Source organism: Papio anubis, chromosome 12 (genome assembly GCF_008728515.1).
Source record: "Papio anubis isolate 15944 chromosome 12, Panubis1.0, whole genome shotgun sequence".
In the NCBI taxonomy this organism is placed as follows: domain Eukaryota; kingdom Metazoa; phylum Chordata; class Mammalia; order Primates; family Cercopithecidae; genus Papio; species Papio anubis.
The window spans coordinates 50,058,627-50,070,934 of NC_044987.1; the positions used below are offsets into that span (position 1 = coordinate 50,058,627).

Below are 12,308 nucleotides of genomic sequence, written 5' to 3' on the forward strand. Positions count from 1 at the left end.
TCCCTATTCTGTTCCAGTGGTCTATGTGTCTGTTTTTGTACCAGTACCTTGCTGTAAAAGCTCTATTTTTATATTTTTCTTCCTGAAAATCCCATTCATCTCTTCTCTTCCTCCCTTTCTTATACAAAATTTTAAAAACACTTTCAGCATCTTGACCATAGCTCTTTCTTTCTCCCCCTTTAATATTTTTTCTTCACTATAGTCTCTTTATATATTCTCTTAAGCAAATGTTTCTTGTCTCTTTTTCATAATGATAGCTAACATTTTTGATGCTTACTGTTTTTCAGGCACTATGCTATGTATTTCACATGCATTCTCTCAATAACAATAACAATCAATCAATAACAATCTCATTATCCCTATTTTCAGATGAAAAAACTGAGGCTTTGAGATATCAAGTGACTTGTCTGTAGTCACAGAACTCCCAAGTTTCAGAGTTGTGGTGAGATCCCAGATCTATCTGGCTGTGACCAAGCCGCTAAAGCCCATGTTGTTAGGTTCTCTGCTGTGATATATGTCTAATTGAAAAAAACATGAAAGTAGAAATGTGCTTTTTAAAGCACTCATAATCTCCATACCCACAAAGGACCCAAATTAAAACTTCTCTATCTTTCCTTCCAGTGTGTTTTATGCATCATATATGGGAATTTTTTTAAGTTTTAACACTATCTGTGACTTGGTGATCATTTTAAATGAGTTAACATACTTAAAAATGTGTAAAATCACAAATCTTATTTCAATGGCAGAAAATATTTTAGTACCTTGACAGAGTAGATTTTGCTTGTTACTTTAAATTATATTGTCAAAGTGGAACAAATAATTCAGTAAGTATTATTTTACTTTTCAGTGATGCTGTACCATGTTAGAAAATACTTGATTCAGTGCAAAATGTAGATGTGACTCTGTGAATACGGGCTAATGATAGACTATCTTTTTTGTTTCTAAAATATTTTTGGCAAGGAATGCACCAAAATTTCTAAAGGAAATTCTAGAAAGAATATTAAAATTAATCTGTTGATATTGCAGACAATTCTAGTTTACAAGGTGAAATTGCTGCAGATGAATACTGTAGACTTATGTGTGTAACATCAAGTACTAAGAGTGAAACTGTCAACTTAATTTGATTGGTAGAGTGAGATTGGGGAGTAAGTCTGTATATGTAAACAACATTTTGATTTTTAGAGATGGGGTATCACTTTTGTTGCCCAGGCTGGTCTTGAACTCATGGCTTCGTAAACCAATGTCCCTCAGAAGTATGATAAACCCTGCATTTGTTACTGTGACAAAGTATTCCTTGACTTTGAAGCTAATTATGTACTTATATGCTTCAAAATGAATACAGGTGGAGGCTTTACTCACAAAGTAAATAAACTGGTAAAGAGAGCAAATTAATTTTAAATAGCTATGACCCTCTAGCCAAAATCTATTTCAAGTTTCTGGGAGGAAGGGAAGTTGAGTGCCCTAGTTTGGTCTGACATACTTTCCTCTCTATTTTGAGAATTTGAATGTAAACTACCCCACCTCCCCTACAAACACCACTATTAAAAAAAAAAATAAACAATCAACTCTGAGTATCTGAGTATCTTTGTATCAGTAGAAGCTCTAGAAAAAGTAAAAACAGGTTGAAATTATGTCCCTGTTTTCACCAACACTTTGACCTTGTCAGTAAAATTCCACTGTCTATAAAATGGGGATCCATACTTTATTAAGTGTTTGAGTAAGAACAAATAAGTGAAATGACTGGCTGATATTGCACATAGTATTTCCTTTAAAAGTTTGAATTTCCATTCTGTTGACATTGAAACAGTTACTTGAGCATATCTTTGATCTACTAAATAGCAAGAACTTTCAGATCTATGATATGTTACAATGTATACATCTCCACACATCAGCTATGGGTACTCTCCTGCATAGTACTATACAGTACAGTTACTGTTCTCACTGACTCTGGACATGCTCTCTCTCTTTTTATGGGATACTGAAGTCCAAAAAGATAAAGTGGCCTCACCATGGTCCCACAGATGATAAAGAACTGGGACTCAAATCCAGGCCACCTGACTGCTAGTCCTAAAGCTGCCTACTTGATCCACATATTCAGGAATGAACATCTGATTTAGGCTATGATTTTCTCACACCAGCAATTGACAATTAAGGATCCCACTGTATACAAAAGGAAAAAAAATAGAGCTTGAATAGATATAGACTCCAGAATTTTTTTTAATGTCAGCCACTCCCTTCTATGAAAAGCAGTGTTTTAAGATATAATTAGTATTCTGAGCATAGGGTGATGGTAAACATTATGTTTTGCATTATCATGAGATGGCAAAATTACCCACTCTCAAAGGACCAGCTGCTGCAGGGCAGCTGGCACCCAGGATGCCTACATTCTCAAAACTATTTTAATTGGTAGTTTCCCTTTTTTTTTCTTTTTTTTTTTCTTTTTTGTCAATCAGAGAGGAAATGTATGTGTAAATCTGTTAAAGCCATAGCATCTGTTATGATGAAATGACATTGCCGAATCTTAGGAAGTGAAGTATTCCATCTCAAGATTTTGAGACTGCTCTGTGTTCTTACTGAGGCAAGGGTTCCCATAACTAAATAGGTACAGAAAAGTTATGGACAAAAACAGATACAAAATTCTTCCCATACTTTTCATCTAATATTACCATGGTAGTCATCATTTTGCATTGATATACACGACATACACGAAACTATTCATCACATTAGATGTATATGGTCCTAAGAGGAAAAAGCTCAAATTTTGAAATAGGAAGACCTGAAATTAAATCCAGTCTCTGCTCAAATTGCTGACAGCTTTAAACAGAGGACTTAATCACTTGGAAGTCTTCTCATTTCTATAATGTAGATAATAAGTTTTATTCCACAAAGTTATAGGAAGGATCCAATAGTTGAGAATATTATAAATCAACAAATATTGCACTGCTATCAATAACAAACATTTATTAGGTGTTCATTACATAACAGGGTATGTACTAAGTGCTTATATGTGCCTTATCTCATTTAATCTTCCCCAAAAGCCTTCCTGATAGATATTACTATTACATCCAATTTACAGATGAGAATATGATAAGGCTTAGAGAGGCTAAGGAAATCAACTATGGTTACAAACTTAAAAAATGGAGGACCCAATCATTGAACTTAGTCTTATTCTTTCACTTGTTAAACAAATATTTGCTAAGGAAAGATCCCCTGAACAAAACTGAACACGGTTGGAAGGAGGAAGTGGGGAATGACAGTTGAGTAAGCAAACCAGCCATGTTCACTGTACTCTGGCCACTGTGTAGTGAATGGATGGAAAGATAACAAGAGAGAATCCAAGAAGGCTAGACAGGCGTTTGTGTAGGTGATTCATGTGAGAGATGATGTTGACTTCAACCAGGGTGGTAGCAATGAAGATGAAGAAACTGGATGGACTGAGGCTATACTTGCAGGTAGAACTGACTTTGTGGTGGTGGGGGAAAAGAAGCATCAAGCAAGGGAGGCCTCTCATTTTTGACTCTGAGCAACGTGGTGATCTGAGATTGGGGACACTAGAATGGATATGCAGAGTGAAGCAAAGAAATTTTTGTAGTCTCAAGCCCTGTGCTCTTAACCATTATTAATGTTATCACTAATTATTATCATGAAAATAAAATATATCTAGAGTCGATGGCCACATAACTTTAAATTACCTGGAATGGTTTATGGAAATGTCAAATTATTCCTTTCCATGTGAAAATGAAAAAAAAAAAGAGGGAAGTTTGATGTAGAATTTGTTGCGGTTCTTAGTTTTCAAAGTAAGCACCTAGGAATAGGATTGTCTGAGGTTCTCCTTGAACTTTGTAAATCTGAACTTCAGTATTTATAACATTATAAGATGAATTGAGGTGGAGAGGAGGGTGAGGAAACACTGGAAGATAATTTGCCAGAAAGCTAACAGGTTTATTTAATTTAATTTAATTTATTATTATTATTATTATTATTATTTTCTTTTTTTGAGATGGAGTCTCGCTTTGTCTCCCAGGCTGGAGTATAATGGCGTGATCTTGGCTCACTGCAAGCTGCACCCCCGGGATTCAAGCAATTCTCCTTTCTCAGCCTCCCAAGTAGCTGTAACTACAGGCACACGCCACCATGTCCAGCTAATTTTTGTATTTTTAGTAGAGATGGGTTTTCACCATATTGGTCAGACTGGGCTGGTCTTGAACCCCTGACCTCAGGTGATCCAACCACCTTGGCCTCCCAAAGTGCTGGGATTACAGGCGTGAGCCACCGCACCCGACCTAATAGGTTTATTTTAGATGATTGAGTCAAGTATATTTTTTCTTCTCTCTACATTTTTATATTTGTGAGGTGTTTGAAAATGATTATTTATTACTTTTATAACGAGTAAATTAAAAATTTGAGAAAATTAGTCTGTAGTTATATTTGTTATGTCTATATAGTTATATTTGTTATATCTATATAGGTCATAGTAATAAGTTCTGAGAACCACTCAAATTGTGACTTTCAGTCAAACCAATTAAAATAATGATAACTTACAGAGGTCTTAAAATACATGCCCTTCTAACTATGCCGTATGTGAAGCAGTCCCAGTCAAAGTGGACTGGAGTTTAGGATGGGACCTGACCAGTAGTATAATAAAAAGTGGCTGGGAAGAAGGCTAAGAGGCTTGAGGAGTTTAACATTTTTTAGATTTCCTTCATTTGAAGCATCCTTCCAAATGTAAATATTTTAACATTTCTTAGATTCTTTACTTTCCCACTTCTTAAGGTCAGATAAACATAATAATATTATTTAAGAAATCCTGCTAGCCACTTCTGAATCTTGACTCTTTTCCTTCCTTGCAGGGTCAATGATTGTATCTTGCGGGTGAATGAGGTTGATGTGTCAGAGGTTTCCCACAGTAAAGCGGTGGAAGCCCTCAAGGAAGCGGGGTCTATCGTTCGGCTGTATGTGCGTAGAAGACGACCTATTTTGGAGACCGTTGTGGAAATCAAACTGTTCAAAGGCCCTAAAGGTAATACAAATATAAATGACTCACAGATACTAGTGGTAAACCATCTGGCTAAAGTTTATGCCACCATACTTGTATGATGAACTCTTTAACCTCTGACATTCAGGGCTTACCAAGAGATTTAAAATGCTATAATAGTGGTTACAAAGGGTAAAGGAAACCAGTACTCTAAATATGAACTCAGATAAGAAAGAAAGGATAGATTTATGTAGAAACGTCTTTATAAACAAAAATAATAACAGTCATCTATATTTTTCTATAAATACTGAATCTTACTGGATGATGATAACTTGGCTAGCATATTAATACTAATTTTTCAGATACAAATGGTAAATCATTTAGCAAAATAGTAATAAAAATAATTAAAATAATCTATACTAATATAACAATTTTTTTAATAATGTTGTGATATGTTTAAAGTTTGATTATATTCTTGTGTGTTGTACCCAATGTTACATGACATTTTATGCTTGCAATAGCCAAAATAAGTTAAAATTTATTTATTTTTTTTGAAATGTACATGTATCTCTTGAGATTATTATAGATACTCTGTGGAGTTGCATCAACAGATGAATTACCACACTAATGTTTGTTTGTTTGGTTTTTGTTTTGTTTTGTTTTGAGGTAGGGTCTCACTCTGTTGCCCAGGCTACAGTGCAATGGCAGGATCATGACTCACTGAAGCCTCAAGCTCCTGGGCTCAAGTGATCCTCCCATCTCAGCCTCCCAAATAGCTGGGACTACAGGCATGCACTAGTGCATGTGGTCGTTATTATTATTATTATTATTATTATTATTATTATTATTATTGGTAGAGACAGAGCCTTGTTTTGTTGCCCAGGCTGGTCTTAAACTCCTGGCCATAAGTAATCCTGCTTTGGCCTCCCAAAGTGCTGGGATTACAGGTGGGAGCCACTGTACCTGGCTCATACTAATTTTTAAGAATAATCCTTTGAACTCTGTTCTTCAGAATGATGACATTAAGTAGTAACTTAATAGTATTTAATATTTTGGAAAAAATCTAATAATTAGCTTAACATTATTTAAATATTTTAAATGATTATGACCAGATAATCACCGTACTCTTTGAGTAAATCATTTCTCATTTCTTTAAAATCTATTTAATTTCTAATACTATCTGAGATTGAAGAAATAAGCCTACCACCTCTTCTAGGAGGCAGTAGTGGGTGATATTTAAGATCTCAGGACTGAGTTTAAAAGCCTGGTTCAACCACTTGCTAGCAGAGTCATCTTAGTTGGACCGTTCAACCACTTGCTAGCAGAGTCATCTTAGTTGGACCAACTCCCTCATTATTAAATGGGGATCACAATGGTAGCATCAATCCATAGGGTTTATGAGGATTAAGCATTTAACCAACAGCTGGCACATGGTAAGCAATAGAGCCTGGTGGTTAAGATGCAGACTTTACAGCCCAAAGTGTCTAGATTAGTACCTTGGCTCTGTAGCTCACTAGCTGTTTGGCCTTGAGCAAATTGCTTAACCTCTCTGGGTCATATTTTCTCATCTACAAAGTGCAAATAAGAATAGTACTTGCCCCTAGACATGTTGTGAGGATTAGATTAGTTGATTCACAAAAAGTATTTAGAATAAGACCTGGCACAAACTAACTGACCAACAAAAATTAGCTGTATATGCATGTTATCTGTACTATTATTTACTACGTATGGTTTTAAACTTTGTAACAATTGTTTGGTAATGTAATGAAAATATTCAGAGATTCCTCATGGGTTAAATTCAAATGCGTTAAAATCATAGAACTAAATCTGGGAACAAAGAAAAAAAGTGAAGCATTTTCATACCACAGTCTCTAGTGGTATGAAAGAATTTCAACCCTCACATTTACTAAAAGCATATTGCAAGGAGCTTTAAAGCCAAACAAAATGGCCATATACATTATTTCTATTAAAAATATATATTATATTTCTATAATTTCTATAATTCAATTAACTGTAATTATTCAGCATAGCCCTAAGACAAATACTAATTTTAACCACTCAGCAAAGTAACATCATGCATTTATAGACCTGCTAGCTGAGCAACTGTTTGACCTCCAGCTGCTCAGCAGAGCACTTAAAGGCTATAGATGACTAAAACTTAATTTTATCAAGAACACATATTTTAGATTTTTATTTTTGACACTAGGGCTGCAGCTGGTTTACTTCAGTCTGAGCTGCTTTCTTCCTTGAGCCTGGAGTGGGGCAGTAATTGCTGTGGGACCTGGAGTGGGGAAATGGGGAGAAGTGAGCATCAATCAACTGGGTATACCTAGGCAATAACCCAATTAAAGTATACAATGTATGGGAGATGGGGTTACAAGTGAACTTGGTCTACTGAGATGAGGAGAACCAGATAACTGTTAGAAATAACTTTACATCCCTAAAAAGCAGGTTCTTGTGAAAGGTCAATTGGGCCTGTTGGGGTTATGCTGAGTCAGTCATACTTCTTTCTACTGTTGCTGTCCAGAGGTCACTGATGGGGAGTTGTTTCTCTATATAAAGCTTATTGATTTACAGAAAAACTATTTTAGTCATTGTTTAAATTCCTCATGCCTCTCCCAGTACCATAAACACAGCAAGTGCTGAATCAGAGTAAGTTGAATAGAGAAAATTGGATTTTACACTAACTCTGATGATACCTCATGGTCTTAACTTCACTTGGCGCCTTATAATTCTTCATTTTTGAATTACAATATGTGTAAAGGGAATACCTACCAATGTTTAACTCATACAACGGAAACTCTTATGCACCCTGGAGTGAAGATAAATGAGATGTAGTCTCTGTCCTCAGAAAGTTTAAATGGGAGAGATGCATGTGAAGTCAACTACCTTTAATGCAAGACAAAATGAACTCAGCTCTATCATGGAGCCTGAGCCATGATTTCATTGGAACAAAGTGGAAGATATGGTTCATCATAACTAGGAGAGACAAAATGGTCCAGAGAATCTAAAATTTTCAGCAAACTAACACAGGAACAGAAAACCAAACACCACATGGTCTCGGTCGTGGGAGCTGAACAATGAGAACACATGGACACAGGGAGGGAACATCACACACCAGGGCCTGTTGAGGGGCTGGGGGGAAGGGGAGGGAGAGCATTAGGACAGATACTTAATGCATTCAGGGCTTAAAACCTAGATGACGGGTTGATAGGTGCAGCAAACCACCATGGTACATGTATACCTATGTAACAAACATGCACATTCTGTACATGTATCCCAGAACTTAAAGTAAAAGAAAAAAAAAAAAAAAACTTGACATGTGCACAGTTTATCTGCCCTTCCTTGAGCACATGGTACAATATAGTAAGCATCAAAAATCTAGCCAACTGAGCTAACTGGATTGAATTATGTATATATAATACAGAGTTATCTAGATATACATTAATGTAGTCCTTCAATTATTCAACAAATATGTATTGTTTACTATGCACCTGGCACAGATCCAGACAATAGAGATTCACAAAATTCAGATAGTTCTTGCTCTCAAGGAGATTATAGCCTGGTGGGGAAAACGCCTGTGATATAAATTGGGAAAAGTACTAGGAATAAATTTAAAAGATTTTTAAGGGGGTGCCAATTAAACAGTGGATCAAAGGAGACTTCTATCAGCAAATGCCACTTAAGCTAAGCCTTGAAATATAAATTAAAATAGACATTTAGCCAGGTAAAGAGTGGGAGAGAGCATCCCAGACGGAAGTAGAGGCATGTGAGTATGATGGCTATAGTGTAGAAAAAGATCTTGATAACTTCTAGGAGTCTAATAATATGAACATTAATTACATGAAAGATACAGCCAAGATGATCAAGGGCCAGATCATACTTAGCTTTGTTGGCCATATTTGAAGATTTGTGTTTATATTGAAATGCAATGGGAAATTACTGTGATATTTTAAGCATGAGTGACACATGATAAAATACATAATTTTTAGAAGGTCATTCTGACTGCTATGAAGCAAATGAATTGAAGAGGGCACAAGTGAGAGCAGAGATCAGTTAGGGGTTGCTTGGAGGAAGGAGAAAAAGGTGAATGGATTTGAGCTATCTTGATGCCTTTATTGGTAAAATAGATGGTGGTGTTTCAAGGGTGAGGTTCAGTTTTTTAGGTGGGGTGCCATTTGTGAGGTGGGGAAGATTATGAAGGAATTTCTGCGGAGAGAGGGAACCTCTGATGCATCTGAAGAGGAAATCTCAAGGAAGCAGACCTGGAGAAAATCTGTCTAAAAGCCCTGCTAAATTAATATACTGATTTTTCACTATATTGTGTGAAATATCTGGGTTTGGGAAAATATTTTTAAATTGACTTTTTAACTTTTTATTAATCTTTAATATAAAAAATTATGACTATGGCTACTTCAGCTATTTTAAAGAGTTAATGCATTTAATAAATCTATTTTATAGATTTTATAGCTTATTAATACCCAGAATGTTTTTAGATTGGGGATTGTGTTTGTTTTTGCACAGAACAGAGGATAAACAGATTTATTCCTTTCTATGCTATAGGTAAAACATTAAGACATTCCGTGAAACAGTGATTTGTAGCAAATTAAATTTACAGTTTTTCAATTTCATACTCTGTATTGATTCCATCTATTGCAAAAATTACTAATTTGAGATAACCTTTGATGTATGTGACTTTGTCTTTATAGCCGAGCTAATCTTCCCAACACTCAGATGGAATCAATCATCTGAATGGTGATTTATAGCCATATATTTCAGTAATGGATATTTGGGTGATACTCATTCTGACTTAGAATGTCTTTTCTCAAAATAGGTAAAAACTTTGCTAACATCACAGTTAGAGATTTGGTCATTGCAAGCACCTGGGGTGTCTGCATGTGGGCAATCAATTGAGAAAAAAATAGGTAATTATATGTAGGAAGAAATTACTAGGCAAAGCCATTTAGGCTTGCCAAGCAACCAAAAATCAAGCAAAGGAAGAAAATCTAAAGTGTGTATGTGGGTTTCCAGGAAATAGATTTACTATAGAAGGCTTCCTAGTGACTTTCCCAAGAACACATAAAATCATAGCTTCCAAGGAGCTATTAATATATAATTAAAGAAGTACAAAATTGTTTGTTTCTATGGCCTGGGTCAAAGAAGCCTGAAGCTATAGGAGAAATTAGATGACTTCTTTTAAGATGCTCTTGTTGCTTAGGAATCATATAGGTGACTGAAGGCTAAGTTCGAAAGCCAAAAATGTGAAAGCCACAGTTTTATTAATTGATATACAAAGGTTGTCTTGCTTGTGACTTTATTTTAGCCACCTTACTCATTAATAAAAAACTGAAAGAGTGATTAAATCTAGGTAGTGACAAATTTTAGCAATTCTCCTCCATTATTTTTTAAAATGGTTTTAAACTCTGTTTTGATTTCTCTATAGATATATGCTTTTTGCCGTTACAGAGCCCTGTATCAGTGTAAAATGAGAATGTAGTAAAGATTGTAAGTTTATGTTTTATGTAGGAAAAATGGTAACTATGAAATGCACAAACTGTAGAAGTCACTATACCAATGAACATTTATAATGTTCATAATTCAGTCATTAAAGAAGACATATGTGTAATGAAGAAGTTCCTGGATATCTTCAAGCAGCCGTGAGCCTAGAACAAATATATGAACCACTTTATGACTCACTTTCCTCACCTGCAAAATGGTTATACTCTAAATATGTAATTCACAGAGTTATTTTCAGGATAAGAACTGTAAATTCTTAATAAACACTTATAATATTTTTACTCTTATCATAATTGGCAGAAAGAGAAATAAAGAAAAGCAGCAAAAACTCATTAATGCAAGGGATTAAAGGATTAGATTGTATTTAATATAATATTTAACATAAAATACTATGAGAGGTTCTTTTTTTTCTTCAACTTTTAATTTAAATTCAGAGCTACATGTGCAAGATGTGCAGGTTTGTTACACAGGTAAACGTGTGTCATGGTGGTTGGCTACACAGCTCATCCCATCACCTAGCTATGAAGCCCAGCATCCAATAACTATTCTTCCTAATACCTGATGCTCTCCCTTCCTCCTGCTCTCCCTCCAATGTGTGTGTTGACCCCAGTGTGTGTTGTTTCCTTCCATGTGTCCGTGTATTCTCATTGCTCAGCTCCCACGTATAAGTGGGAACATGCTGTGTTTGGTTTTCTGTTCCTGCATTAGTTTGCTGATGATAATGGCTTCCAGTTCCATCCATGTCCCTGCAAAGGACATGATCTCATTCCTTTTTTATGGCTGTGTAGTATTCCATGGTGTATATGTACCACATTTCTTTATCCAGTCTATCATTGATGGGCATTTAGGTTCATTCCATGTCTTTGCTATTGTGAATAGTGCTGCAATGAACAGACACCTGCATGCATCTTTATAATAGAATGATTTATATTTCTTTGGGTATATACCCAGTAGTGGGATTGCTGAGTCAAATGGTACTTCCGCCTTTAGGTCTTTGAGGACTGTCTTCCACAATGGTTAACCTAATTTACACTCCCACCAACAGTGTAAAAGCATTCCATTTCCACACTGTCTTCCACAATGGTTAACCTAATTTACACTCCCACCAACAGTGTAAAAGCATTACATTTTCTCCACAACCTTGCCAGCATCTGTTGTTTTTTGTTTTTTGTTGTTTTGTTCTTGTTTTTGTTTTACTTTGTTTTAATAGCCATTCTGGCTGGTGTGAGATGGTATCTCATTGTGGTTTTAATTTGCATTTCTCTGATGATCAGTGATGTTGAGTTTTTTTTCATACATTTGTTGGCTGCATATATGTCTTCTTTTGAGAAGGGTCTGTTCATGTCCTTTGCCCACTTTTTAATGTGGTTGTTTTTTTCTTGTAAATTTGTTTAAGTTCTTTGTAGATTCTGGACATTAGACCTTTGTCAGGTGGATACATTGAAAAAATTGGGGGGAGGTCCTTTAAAAGCACTAGAATATTTGTTGAATTAATGAATTGACTATTTATTAAAAGTTTTTAATATTTTAGCAATTCCAGATAGAACCAATACGTATTTGGCTTATGCATGCATGTGTGCATATATATGTAAATGTATTGCTGCTATGTGTATATGCACATATATGTTATGCACAGCCGTATTTTTTCTTTAGCTCTATATAAATTTGTTTCTAACAGGTTTGAGTTATGATGTGTCATATAACTCTATGCTTTATGAAAATGCACATATATGTTTAGGTTTTTTTCTTTGGTTTTCCTAGTTTGGGCATCCGTATCAGTATATGCCATGTGCAGAAATAGCTCCAAGTATATTAA

The 12,308-nt window shown here is 35.3% G+C and overlaps 1 protein-coding gene across 20 annotated transcripts in view; it reads left to right on the forward strand.

The window, feature by feature from the left end:
- Positions 1 to 12,308, forward strand: part of DLG2 (discs large MAGUK scaffold protein 2) — a 2,166,350-nt gene that overhangs the window by 1,558,057 nt on the left and 595,985 nt on the right. For all 20 annotated transcript variants that reach the window (XM_031653896.1, XM_017949244.3, XM_017949248.3 and 17 more), the window contains one exon: positions 4,851 to 5,020. In XM_031653896.1, the coding sequence (XP_031509756.1) occupies positions 4,851 to 5,020 (170 nt within the window). The remainder of the gene's footprint in view (positions 1 to 4,850; positions 5,021 to 12,308) is intronic.